Source organism: Salminus brasiliensis, chromosome 4 (genome assembly GCF_030463535.1).
Source record: "Salminus brasiliensis chromosome 4, fSalBra1.hap2, whole genome shotgun sequence".
NCBI classification, from domain to species: domain Eukaryota; kingdom Metazoa; phylum Chordata; class Actinopteri; order Characiformes; family Bryconidae; genus Salminus; species Salminus brasiliensis.
In genome coordinates this window covers 36343903-36358162 of record NC_132881.1, presented here as the reverse complement: position 1 = coordinate 36358162, position 14260 = coordinate 36343903, and the positions used below count along the sequence as shown (strand labels likewise).

At 39.1% G+C, this 14260-nt stretch overlaps 1 protein-coding gene across 1 annotated transcript in view; it reads left to right on the top strand.

Annotated features, from left to right (window-relative positions):
- LOC140554848 (serine/threonine-protein kinase 32C-like) overlaps nucleotides 1-14260 on the top strand; it is a 109007-nt gene that overhangs the window by 23394 nt on the left and 71353 nt on the right. Inside the window, exon 2 of the mRNA XM_072678259.1 lies at nucleotides 6673-6728. Within this exon, the coding sequence (XP_072534360.1) occupies nucleotides 6673-6728 (56 nt within the window). The remainder of the gene's footprint in view (nucleotides 1-6672; nucleotides 6729-14260) is intronic.

Here is a 14260-nt window from a genome sequence, read left to right as displayed (position 1 = left end):
GGAAGAGAACATTCATCAGCATTGGCAGGAAGACATTAGAAGGTGTTCTGTTTTGTCCCAGCTTCCAGAGATGCCTTCTTTTTCAAATGTCTTAGGTTTGAAGCGTCTGCCAGAGATGAGGAATAAACAGGAGATAAAGAAGTCATTAGAAGCTGCTCGCCGCTGGAGCCATGTGCTTCCTCTTTCAGCTAGATTGCTCTCTCAGGTCTCTAAGGGAAGGCATATGGCACGTAGAAGGAATCAGGGGATAATAAGCCTGATATTTACAGTCTCTCGCACTCTTATGAAACATGCTGCTTGTAAGTCTGTTAGAACTTTGTGTTTTTCTCTGCCAAGCCAAAAAAACAGCATCAATTTTTACCCCAAAACACGACAGAAGACTCCAGAGTTTTCTAGCAATGTAAATCATGCAGTCTCCTGGTTCCCAGTGCTGCCGCTACATGGTGTGAACTAATGCCTCAGATGAAAAATGAATTGGAGATAAGAAAAATGTGCACCCTGCTCCTGGCTGGCCTGAGACCTGCTTCCTGCCTGGTGGGCTGTGTGTGTATATCTGTTTGTGTTTGTGTGTTTCACTGTAGAAGGGAGGCAGCATGGCCCAGTGTGACCATTATCATTAGTCAGAATAATCTGGAGGGCAGAACAGGCTTCGACATCTCCAGCCCAGGATAGTTACTAATGACTTCCTCTGTGCCCCTCTCAAGCTGTGGGCTTTCCCCCTCAAGCTTGCTGGTTGTTAGTCTCCAAATAGTTCCATGTGTCAAACAGATGGCTGCTGAGGCTAATGATTAGTGGGGTTTTTTTGTGTGGCCAAAAACATTTTTCATAAATTGATCAATACCTTGTGCTCATTTTGCACTGTTAATTTTGCAGAGAGTAGAATGATATTCTTACACTGCAGAAATCATCATATATCATCACATATTTTGGTACCTGAATGTAACATATAGGTTCACAAAAACAAACATACAAACCCTGAAAACATATAGTAGTACATATATGGATTGGTGATAGGATGGGTGGATGAATGTATGGATAGATGGATGACTGGATGAATAGTTGAATGGACAAGTGGATGGATGGGGAGAAAAGGTTTGGATGGATGAATGTATTGATAGAGGGAAGGATTTATGGATGGTTGGATGGATGGATAGATGGATTGACAATGGACAGATGGATGGATGACTAGAAGGACTGACGAATGGGTAGATGGATGGAAGATTAAATGTTTGGATGTTTGGATGGAGGATGGCTGGATGGATGGTTGGATGTCTGGATAGATGGATGGATAGACGGATTGCTTGATTAATTACATGTATTACATTAGACCCAGAGATCAGAATTAGAGGTGCAAATGCATCACATGCTAAATAAATAATCCCAAATGTAATTGCACAACTTAATAAAAACAAATAGCATGTTTGCTATTGAGTAGTTTGGTGCAAACAGCAAGCTGTTAAATCCAGGAATGTTTTAATTGCACTTTATTTTCAAAGAGGATTGAGCAAGTTTCAAGGTATAAGGACATAACAGGCCTTCAAACAAACCAATGAATGCTGTGCCACTCAATGTAAGAAGTCCTTTGTAACATTCATTAAATAACACGTATTCACTGAAAAATGTCCTGATATCAAGGGAGTTGTTGGACTCTCTGAAGCAAATAGGCCGTCCGCAGTGATGAAGCACAACACATTTTAACAACCCACACTACACAGTGTTGCAGAATTATTCAAATAACTCATCCAGAGCCTGACAGGTTATATAGGAGAGAAACTGGTAGCAGTAATGACTTAGTAAAATGAAAACTAATGTACAGTCTATGTGGTAAATAATAGAGAAGGGGATATTAGTCTTATTGAGGATTGTGGTTATGGTTAAAGTAGCACTTACAGATCCCCGAAAAAGAGGTTAACAGTGCGGTCTTAGCCATTAAAAAATCAGATAATAGATATACCATTATAACCATTTTAAATTAGAATCAATTTTGGTGACGCATCAATTTTACTATCACAGTATACTTAATATACTCAATAAAAAACCTAAACAATGTGTTAAAGTTATGACATATTATTGACCAGTGCTAATTTCTTGTATTTGTGCCAAAATAGACATGATACATTAAAGAAAGCCGCAATCACAGAATCAGAGCTACATACTCTTCGAAAAGAAGCTGAAAAAAGCATAAAAATATATACATTCAAATATACATAATATCAACAGTAACCGTGTTATATTTTAAAACTAAGAGAGTAGCAAAATTGCATCTCACCTGGCTCTATCTGTGTTTCATTCTGATTGGTGGAGCCATGTTCAGAGCTGAGCCATAAAATACTCTATGCTTAGTCGTGTATTAATGTGCTCTAAAATTATCTAAAGGAAAGTCAAGTTCATCTCAACTGCATATGCCATGTTTACCAAACACATCAAGACATGCCTTTTACATATACTGGTTACTCAATTAAGTATGTATTTGTACATCATTTGTTGATGACTTGCATGTCTGTAAAACTGTGTCATCTTCTGACTTGAAAATTTACAGTCAGACTCATTCACATGGATTTTTTTTGCATGATGGTGTTGAGTTTGTTACTGACTCGCTAATGGCACATGCAAATAACAGGCAGTTGGCCCAGATATCATGCAAATGGTAATATAGGCCAGTAATCCTTGTTTACGAATGAGCAAATGTGTTGCTGCATTTGCATTTAACAGCACAGTGAATGTCCAATCTATTGGATCTCTGAACTTGTAATAGATCTAATTCCCTGCGAAAAATGACATATTTACATTCATTTGACTGTGATACATTTTCTTGTTGGCTCCAATACTAAGCACTTTATACTAAGAGCCATTAGTAGCCCAGTGGAAAACATGCCTTCATTCCTACACTCCTGGCTGTAATCTCATAGGAGTCATGCCAATAACCACTGCAGCCTCATTCTGCCCAGACTTTCCTCTCTCCCTCTTGCTCTGCTAGATATCAGCAGTGCTGAGTCAGCAGAACCTGCAGCTTTGTTAGAGACAGGTTCGTAATAAGATCATCAATAATGTGCTAGGGCTCCAGGCCTTGTGCATTCAGCTTAATCCTGTACATTGGTTAGAGGGAAATGGTAGATGTTTAAGAAGAACAATGGAAATGATCAGTGTGTGTTATGTAGTGGTTTCTGTGGAACTGGTCTATATATGCTTTGCCTACAAATAATCTTTTTTGCAGCTACTGCACCGACTTTACTGTCACAGTTAAAATAGAGGTAGAATGTGTGATTTAAGTGTAATTGATGTCTTTAGAGAGAAATGCTGCTTTTTGTGCAAGCATTTGTGAGCGGAGCATGAGTAAGTTAATTAGATAGTGAGTTCCAAACTTGCATTTGTATATCTCAAGAAAATGTCAGTTTTTCAGCTAAAAAACAACTTTTAATAACTCTAAATTCTGCAAAAACACAGAAATTCTTATGCCGTTCTCTTTTCCATAAGCACAGCGTAAACTTCCTTCACACTTCATTTAATTGCCTGGGTTTCAAACGCTTTTGCAAATATCTTGTAAGTTTGTTTTGGAGGGAGTGCCAAAAACAAACTAAAGAGGAGCAAATTTAGGACTGCAGTGCTCCATTTTCTCTGAAGACGACTAACAGAGCGTCTTACTATTCACCAGATAGGAACACTGGCTTAATGAATAGGGAAAGATTAGATCATGCACGACTATCTGTTCCCCCAAAAAACACATAGGTCCACATGAGCCATGCCTACAGTGCGATGATAACTGATTCTACAGAAGCTCTTTTTTCATTTTATACATATCTGTGTTCCGCAGTGGCTGAAAGCTTTCTAAGTGAAACAGAAAGTCCATCTGCACAACAAAGAGAAGACCAGGTAGAGGCAGAAAGATAGCACATAATAATTCATGCCACAGTGGTCAGTCTACAGCTTGTGTCACTCAAAAACTCTTCCTTTTGAACACTTCTTGAAAAGTCTATAACTATTCAGTCCACAATTAATGCATTTATGGACACAAGAGCTTAATTTGATAATAAAGGCATACGTCTTGCATCTGTGTGAGTCATATTTCCTGTACATTACCCATAAATCATTTAGGGGTAAATTGAATACATGCACTGTATTAGTTCTGTATTTAATTAGTGTTTTATGTAGTGCATTAAAATCCCTGGAAATCTAAATCTTGAGTTTTCCATTATTGAGTTAATCGGGCTCCTCATGGTCCCCAATATAAATGTACAAAGTATGCATAATAATTATCTGCTGTGTTTCACCAGTATTGCTCTTCCCTCAGTGTAGAATGGGCAGTCCTAAAAGTGGTCATGCATACATCTGCATAACCCTGACCAATCACAAGGCTAACATGGCCCTCTGGAATTCTCCGTCCTCTCTTTGAGTCTGAGCAACCTGGCGAGCAAGAGCTGAAAAAATATATAAAAACTTTTTGGTCTCAAGGCTGTGCGTTGTCATGGTAAAGTTAAAAAAAAAATCTATATGTTTGCCAGTGATAGAGGGCTATCAGTCACACAGGGTTATTAGAATATTAGGACCACACCCAGATCACTCTGAGGTCTACTGAGTGCATTTTGACAGTTTTGGGTAGGGTTCTATCATATTTCCGCTTTGTGTTTTTGTGTTTTCACTTAACACCCAAGTTACATATTATACTAAAAAAACCAATGTATCAAAATATGTTTTCAGAGGCTTTAGTAATTGGAAATCTCCTGTAAGAATGGATTTCTTTTCATCTAAAATCTGCTGCATTTGTAGTACAGTCAGTTACCATGGACAGCAATTTTGACACCTTTCTCTGTATTTAAATAAAGAACAGAAAAAAAACTGTCAACTTGAAACACAATTACTGGAAAATAGAAACCGATTGGCAGGTGTTAAAGCATCTGTCCATGGACATCTGTTAAATGTCTGTTCCTGTACTAAAGCAGCTGTCCATGGACCTCTGTTAAATGTCTGTTCCTGGACTACATCAGTTGTCCATGGACCTCTGTTAAATGTCTGTTCCTGTACTGAATGAGCTGTTCATGGACTTCTGTTAAATGTCTGTTCCTGTACTAAATCAGCTGTCCATGGACCTCTGTTAAATGTCTGTTTCCGGACTTAATCAGCTGTTCATGGACTTCTGTTAAATGTCTGTTCCTGTACTAAATCAGCTGTCCATGGACCTCTGTTAAATGTCTGTTCCTGTACTAAATCAGCTGTCCATAGACCTCTGTTAAATGTCTGTTTCCGGACTTAATCAGCTGTCCATGGACCTCTGTTAAATGTCTGTTTCCGGACTTAATCAGCTGTCCATGGACCTCTGTTAAATGTCTGTTCCTGTACTAAATCAGCTGTCCGTGGACTTCTGTTAAATGTCTGTTTCTGTACTAAATCAGCTGTCCATGGACCTCTGTTAGATGTCTGTTCCTGGACTTAATCAGCTGTCCATTGACTTCTGTTAAATGTCTGTTCCTGGACATAATCAGCTGTCCATTGACCTCTGTTAAATGTCTGTTTCTGGACTAAAACAACGACCTGTTGGCTTGTTAATCTCTGTTTATTTTGCCAGTAGATTTGTGTGTCTTGAGTCTACATTTTTTCTCGTATTATCTGTGGCGATTGGCTGCCTGGTACAGATGCGCTTGATACAGATGAGTTTAGTTTTAATGCAGTGAACAATTATTCGGATAAGTCTTGAGGAATAATGCTGCTGCGTCCAATGACATTCACTTTTCTTGCTCCAGAAAAGAAAGAAAGTACTGACGGTGTTGACACAGAAAGAGAAAAGGTCAGATCAATGAGTATTTCCACAGTTTTTTTTTCTCTGCTTCCCTTGATGCTGGAGTTTTCTGATATGAAGCATCGATTTATAGAGAATGACAGCTGAAAGACAACGACCTCTGAGATTAAAGCAATGCACAGAGCCCATCCACAGTCATGGTAAATCTGCTTTGTTGTCAGCCTTATCATCAGTAATGCAGGCCTTTGGTTGAGGCGAGCAGCAAAGCAACTTAATCATGTCTCCGCTCAGCAGAGGCACAGCAGTGGAGCACGCATAGGGCCCAACAAACAGACAACATATCACATCTTATTATATTAACAATAAGAACAGTTTGAGAATTTATGAAAAGAGAGAGGGAGAGAGAGAGGGAGAGAGAGAGAGAGAGAGGGAGAAGTATGCACTTAAGACAAGTGCCTCATTCATTATGACTCAGTGGAAGAGGCCGAATCAGTGGAACGTTTCAAGCGTCCTCATGCATTCAGAAGAGGTCAGCACCGAGTGCCTTGAGGCAGATGTGGAGTGTGTGCACAGGAGGCCACTTGGTCTGATCCGTCTTTATGATTACTCTAATGTTTGTGAAGGTCTTACCAAAAGTGTCTGAGTCAACCTCCTGTCTTCAAGACCTAATGGTGCAAAACGCAAAGCAGTGCTAGAAAATCGAACAGCCAAACATTAGGGAGTTTTTTCTAAATGCTTTTATAGCCTTTTACACCTCCACTTCTCCCTGTATTCTTAAAAACCAGCTATACTCAACTGGAGTTCAACAGATTACATGTTATGTCACATAAATTATTAATGCAATAATAATATTTCCATCTTCTATAATTATACATTTATACATTTTAAATAATAATAATAATAATTAACAATATGCTTATGCCATTCTTTTTTCTTTGCAGTGAATTTCGATCACTTCCAGATTCTCCGAGCCATTGGCAAGGGCAGTTTTGGGAAGGTAAGAATCTTCATCTAGCAAATTCACACATTCACATCAAGAACCATCCAAGAAACTTTAACTTTAATTTTTAAAAATGATTTTTAAGCCTGACAAATATTGTGATCAATATTCAGTGTGTTTCAGTGGGTAAGGAATACCCCAAACAAAACCCATATTTTCCCATAACTGATTCACAACTAGACTTAGACATAGCCACAACTGATTTACAACTAGACTTAGCCTAACTGACTGACTGACAACTAGACTTAGACTTACCCATAACTACATGCGTTTAGAAAATCAATATTGATTCGTATAAGCCCCAGATCAGTCGCAAGTTTAATTTGGTTGACAGAGAGAGTCACCCTTACCTGTGATAGCTGGACATCCAGAGCAAGGAATTCGTACCTAACAATTATGGCTCACTATATTGACGCCAGTGAAGACTCATGTCTCATGTTTTGACAAGGGCACACATACAGTGATCTAGCTGAACTACTGACCAATGCGATACAAGAGTGAGAGTTTGCAAACAAAGATCCAGCTATCATGACAGACAACACTGTGAATATGACCCGTGCTGTGGAATTAACCAACCTGTTGCCACATGGTCCCACATACTCAATTTAGCCTCACAGGCAGCTCTCAGAAGTCCACCTGTTGTGCGTTTACTTGGCCGAGTGAGGCACACTGCAGATTTGTTTCGTCATAGCACTATGGCTAGCCACAAACTCAAAGAGTTAATATAAACTAAATTTTTATATTATAAAAAATATTTTTAATTCTATATTTTAATACAATCTTTTTAATAATGATAGGTTGAGTGTCCCTTGTACATTTACAACATTGGTTCTCTAAAAATCTCTTCATATTTAAACAAAACATATTGTTACTGAAATATCCCTAAATTAATCAATATTGAATTGAATTGAATCGAATTGAATCAGAAATTGAATTGGGATCTTGTGAATCAGAATTAAATCGATCCAATCCAGGAAAGCAGTGGTGATACCCAGCCCTACCCATAACTGATTGACAATTAGAGATGGACTTTCCCGTAGCTGATTCAGAACTAGAGCTGAACTTACCCTTAACTGATTCACAACCCGGCATAAAGTTTTAATTGATTAACAACTAGACTTAGACTTATACTGAGCAAACTAACAGTCAACTCAAATTTGCACTTAACTAACAACTCAACTCAGATTTTTCTTAAGAAACTAACAGCTCACCTCACTAGCTCAGAAGCTATTAATAATGGTTGCAAGCAAAAATGTTTATTTATGTGTTTTATTAATGTTTTCCAAACAAAAACATGCTTGCTAATTAAATAACTAACTGCAGTTTTAGACCTGTTTTTCAGATTTTCATACATTACTGTACTGTGTACGCATCACGTTCAAAACACACACATACAGCATGTTTTCAAACTATTTGAATTACCCCCCACCACCACTACCCCCAAAGAAAACGACTGCCTCCAAATGACTTTGTCATTTCCAGATCTCACCCCATTGCTAGATCTTCATGCCTTGGTCCATACCACCAGTGCTTTGAGGTGAAGGTTAGCATGTGCTTCCAATCTGATACATAAAGCCAGACAACCACATCTTTTAAAGCTGCTTCTACATTAACTGGTTTGCTAGCATTGAGCTGAGTGATGAGGAAGGTGGAAGGCCATCCTACCCACCCAGAGAGGGTGAGAAAGATTATGCTCTCTTGGGCCCCAGAACATAGATGGCTGTGACATTGTCAAAGACAAAACACACAACCTTGCGATGACAATAATTGGTCAACTAAGCCTCTCAGGAGACCCTAGACCAAGCAAAAGACAATATTAGTGGTTGTCAGACTGTTCCAACTTTTGTATTTGGATACATGTTTTGACCAAATGACAGCTCCTAAAAATCAGTCTGTGATAGTATGTTGTGATTGATGCTCTACCAATATTTCACCAATAATGCTACTGTAATACAGAATACAAAGTACACAACCGTACCTAATGCTGTCTCCTCAAGGGGTGTGATGGAAGGGGGCAGAGGGTGATTTGGGATGGAGCCTGTTTCATTAGTCTCTGTTCCCTTTGCCTCAGATGCAGGTACAGAGAAAATTTGATGGAAAATGTCACTGTGGTTCGGCTCGCTGGGAATTACAGTGTCTAATTACCTCTGTGCTCTTGTTATCTGAATGAGGACACTGAGAGATGGCCTGCTTAAGTGGGCCTTAAGTAATTACATGTGGATTTTTCATTAATCTGAGCCATAATGGTTAATTAATTTAATGGGGGGTGTTTTTGCGTTTTTGCCTTTTTCGCCAAGCACTAAGTGCATTTGTGAGCGCATCTCGTCGGGCGAGGAGGAGTTCTGTTGTACAATGAATACCAAAGTGGCTAATGATTGAGTGTGCTGTTGTACTGTATACATTCTGAGTGAGTCCCGGTGCGTCTGTGTACTGTGCAGTCTTTTGTCAAATGCAAATGAAAGCGAGCAGTTCTCACTAATGCGATGCAAACTCTCGATTGGGAATCGTATATCGTTTTTTTTCACTTAGGACTGAATCTGCTTTCCCCAGTAAGTTTTTAGAGTTCGAATTGCCCTTTCCTAGTCAGTGTTCACAATAAATCACAAGGTAAAAAGGAAAAAAAGGCATGGAGCCAAAGATCACGGAACAGCAACCTCTGCTTTGTTATGATATAATTACTTTAGATTGAAAATGTCAGGTTCATTATGTTGTTTTGAAAAGGCCATTTTTGCTCCTGACCCACTGGTTTCTATTTTGCTCTGGTGTTCTGTGTTAATGTATGCAGCGCTGTGGTTTTATGACTAATTTTGCTTCACTGACAGGTCTTGAGCCCTGCTGTAGTGCAGTAATGTGACTGATTCTGTTGCTCCTTCTTATTATCAGGCAATATTTCATCCCCTTCTCCTCTTCTCTCTCTCTCTCTCTCTCTCTCTCTCTCTCTCTCGCTCTCCCTCTGCTGTATTTCTTCGCTCTCTCATGCAAAATCTTTTAGGAAATGAGTGGCTCTTTGCGAATGACGCATCAGCAACCACAATGGAATACATTACCATTTGAATATATGTTAATTTTCCTCATCACAGTTTCTTCCTCCTTCCTCCTGGCGGCCTGCGTGTACTCATTTTCTTCACGATAGCAACAAGCCATTAAAATCCTGCTAAACGGCCCTGTGGCCTTTTGTGGGCCCCCATCTTATGCTCAGACGCTCTGTTAGGATTGCTGGAATAAAGAGATGAACAGAGAGGGAGAGACAGAGAATGAGAGTGGGAAAGAGGGAACAAGAGATAGGAGGAGAGGAAGAAAAAGAAAAAAGGAAGTAAAAGGTAGTGACAATGAGAAAGACAGAGAGAGAGGGAGTCAAAGAGAAAGAAAAAGACAAATAAAAGAGAGAAAAAGGGAGAAAGAAAGAAAATGATTGTTAGAGAGAAAGATAGGACAGAAAGGCAGAAGAAGGAAGTTAGAGAGATAAAAGTGAGAGGACGACAAAATTGGAGTAAGAGAACAATAGAAGAGAAAGAGAAAGATAAAAGAAGAGAGAGAAAAATAAAAGGCACTAAGAGAACGATGAATGATGAAAGAAAAAGATAAAAGTCAAGAAAGAGAGAGAGAGACAGAAGAAGGCAGTAAGAAAGATAAAAAGAGACAGAGAAAAATAAAAGGCAGTAAGAAAGATAAAGAAAGACAGAAAGATAAAAGGCAGTAAGAGAGAGAAAGAGAAAAGGAGAAAGAGAAAAGGCAGTAGGGGGGTGAGATAAAAGAAGACACAAAGATAAAAGGAGAGATAAAAGCAGAAAGAAAGAGAGATAGCAAGAAAGACAAATGGATGAGAGTGAGATAAGAATGAGATAAGAGAGAAAGAAAGACAGGAAAGAGAAGATAAGAGTAAGATACAAGCAGTGAGAAAAGCAGACCTACAAAAATAAAAGGCAGAGAGACAGACAGAAAGAGTAAAAGAAAGGGGGGGAAATAGAGGAAGAAATGAAAGATATGAAAGAAAGATAATGACTGGTGATAAAAACCTTGAACACAATGCTGCTATTAACTCAAACTTCTCACACAAGGCTGTATCTCACATGCAGGGGACAGTTAGAACACGAGTGTTTGCGTTCTGGTGCTCAGTGTGGATGGAGCGCAGCTGAATAATGCATAATGTCCTTGTAGAGAAAGAGCATTCAGTCAGAGAGCCCCCCAGCCCTGAGCCTGGAGCGAAGTAACACCGCCGCAGAGCTGAGAAGTGCTCCAGCTGAGAGAGAGAGACCTGCCTGTGAAAGAGCTCATCTCTGAGCCTGGGCCTTCCACATTTAGGGTGGCTGAGCACAACACACAGGGGACAGGTGTCATTAGAGGACACATCCTCTGCTGATGCTCTGTATGCATATGTTTGTGTGTGACATGTGGGCATGTGGTTTATATGTGTATGAGACCACTAATCTAACCAATAATCTATCCATGAGAAAAGCATGTTACGTATACCCATGTGTGATCAGTGTCTGTGTGCATTAAACCTAAGGCTAAACAGGCTGTGTGTAGGTGCAACTGCATGATTGTGTGTTTTATGACTGATATACTGTGTACAGAGTGAAATCAGCTGATATTAAGGTCCCTCTGATTTATTGGCTTTGACAAAAGTAAAGCACTTTTAATGTTTGATGGGTCAGTATCTTAGCATCATCAATAATATGTTGTTTTAGGTCCTGTCTACACACATCCAGATATTTCTAAGAATACAGATTTTCCTCTGTGTTTTGGCCTCTCTTTCACATTAACACAGAGCTTTTTCAAAATGTTTCGGGGTTTTTTTTTTCGGTGGTTCATTAAAGCAAAAAGTATACATTGTGCTTTAAGCCACCCTTAAATGATTATTTTTTACATTTCTGGACAAGCTAAGAGAAACCGACCCGGCACTGAGGCAGTAAGTATTACAAAATATTATGTGAAGAGCACTGAGGCAGTACGTATTACAAAAATATTATGTCAATATGACTTCGGTTACACAGTGTTGTTCTGCCTGCTTCTCTAGAGTTAAATAGTGCAGTTAGCAGCGTGCCAAGCCTGGAGTAGCAATGATAAATACACTGTTCTGCCTATTACAAGTCAGTGGAGCATCACAATCATACTGAAACTATTATTTTAAAGTAAAATTACTATATAATGTTGCTTTAAAATAACAGCTTAAAGATTATTTAGTTAGTTAGTATTGTTAATGATTTGAAAGAGTAACAACATATATAGCGAGAACAGGAGCGGGCCAAGAATGGACCTCTGTGGATGCTTCTTAAGAAGCATCTACTGTGACAAAGTACAGTCTGTCTATTAATCTTATGTGGCCTACAGTATTAAAAGCAGCACAAAGATCAGGCAATGCAAGACCTGATGCAGTGTCAGCATTGAGAGTGAGGTCATGAACTACTCTCTACTTGCCATAGTTTCTGTACTATGGCAAGTAGGGGGTTACACTAGTAGAAAAAACTGACATTGCAATATTTTGTTGTTCTGCGTTATATGCGATATTTTAAAAAATACTAAAAAATATATAGGAACTTTTACCAGATTTCTCCAGAAGTCGTGACTATTAATAAAGCCCTCTGTGCATTGATGATTGGAGTAAAATAAATTATAAATGGTAGATATTTACATTTACATTTAAGCCATTTAACATGAGCTCTTATTCCTAGCAGAAAAGTGCTTCACTATTCACTCAGAAATATCCATAGCTAGTTTGTATTGGCTAGAATCCAAAAGATACCTGTACGCTTAGATACTACTAAAATCAAAAGTCAGTATGGATACCACAGTACTTCAGCCAAGTACTCTTGGAAGAGATTGGTTTTCAATCGGCGTTTGAAGACAGCGAGCGACTCTGCCGTTCGGAAACCCAGGGGAAGTTTGTTCTACCACTTTGGTGCCAGAACAGAAAAAAAAAGTCTGCTTGCCTTCTGTGGATCTTAAAGGATGGCGGGTCGAGCCGAGCCGTACTTGAAGCTCTTGGTACAGATCGGTGGAGGGGCTGGTCCATTCTTGGCTTTTAAGGCCAGCATCATGGTTTTGCATTTATATAGATATGTAATGAAAAATAAGAACAGTGTAAATTATCAAGCAAGTTATAGCATGATGTGTATGATTTCATTTGCCCCATTCTGCGATGTGACTGTTGAACACAGCATCTCTGATGGAAAGATTGGAATCCTATCTGGAAATAGGAAAACTTCAGTAGTACATGGGAAACGCCAAGCACTGTCATTTGCTAACAGTATGCTATAGTCACCAACATAATAGTGACAAAAAGTTCACAGATCAGTTTGTTTTTAAAGTGAGTGTTTACCAAATCCACCATCAGCGTATTATCTTTATTACTGAAATTAAAGTAATGATACTACTCATTTGTATCCACACTGATATAAACATATGCTGAAACTCTATCCTGTCACAAACACATCAGACAATGAAATTATTTACATTTTAACAAAAAAATATTATAGTTAATAAGTCATTATTAACGTATTAATAATTTAAACTTGAAAAATTACTAACTTTGGTCGTTTCCAAATGTATATGTCCAACTATGTGTGTGTGTGCATGTGTATGCACAGGAAGCAGTGTAGGTTGCCATGTTATCCTGCAGTGTTAAAAGGGCTGCTCTCAGCGTGTGTGGTGTTTTTTAGCCTCTCACTCCCCTGCTGTGCCCTCCTCTCCCCGTCCCTCAGCCTTCTTCCGCAGCTGATCACACGGCTGTGTGTGTATGTGTGTGTGTGTGCACGCCCCGCTGCGATGGATGGGCCATGATGCGTTTCCTGCAGAGACTTCTACAGCCGGGACTTGCCTGTGTTCTTTTACCCCTCTCAGGATCAGATCAGACTGGGCAGACAGCAGTGACATGTCTTTTTGAGTGAGCCCAGGCTGAGGAAGGAGGGCGGGTCAGATTAATAGCCTTCCTCCTCCTCAGAGCGGTCGGCGTGAGCTCACTGTGACTCGGAAGAAAGAGAGCAAAGGAAAAGATTGCTCACTGAGCAATAGCATGAGATTCTGATCAGCTTTGATGTGAAGTATGGAATAAAGCAACTGGGGGGATAAAACAGAGTAAATAAGTGTCAGAATCTAAGGCTTAAATGTGGATTAAGGAAGCTGCAGTGAAATACCAATGTAAAAAAAGGTAAGGATTACTTAGTATAAGTATAATTACTGCATCCAAAACCAACTTCTCCAGGCCTCAAAAAGAACAAAGAAATGAAGTCAGGAAGCATATTGTTATACTAGTAGATCCCAAAACCAGTCAAATCAGATTCAAATGGAATGGAAGGCTGGGTGATGGTTAGAGCTTTGTCCATACTGAGGTGAATTGTTGAATTTAGTTGTCATGACTTCAACACACAATATAGATAATGTATATATTTAAAGTATTTGGACACCTGCTCATGCATTGTTTCTTCTAAAATCAAGGATATTAAAAAAGTTTATCCTACTTATGTTGAAGTAACTGTCCAGGCAGGCTTTCTATTAGATTTTAAAAAGCATTGCGATGAGGATTTGATTGC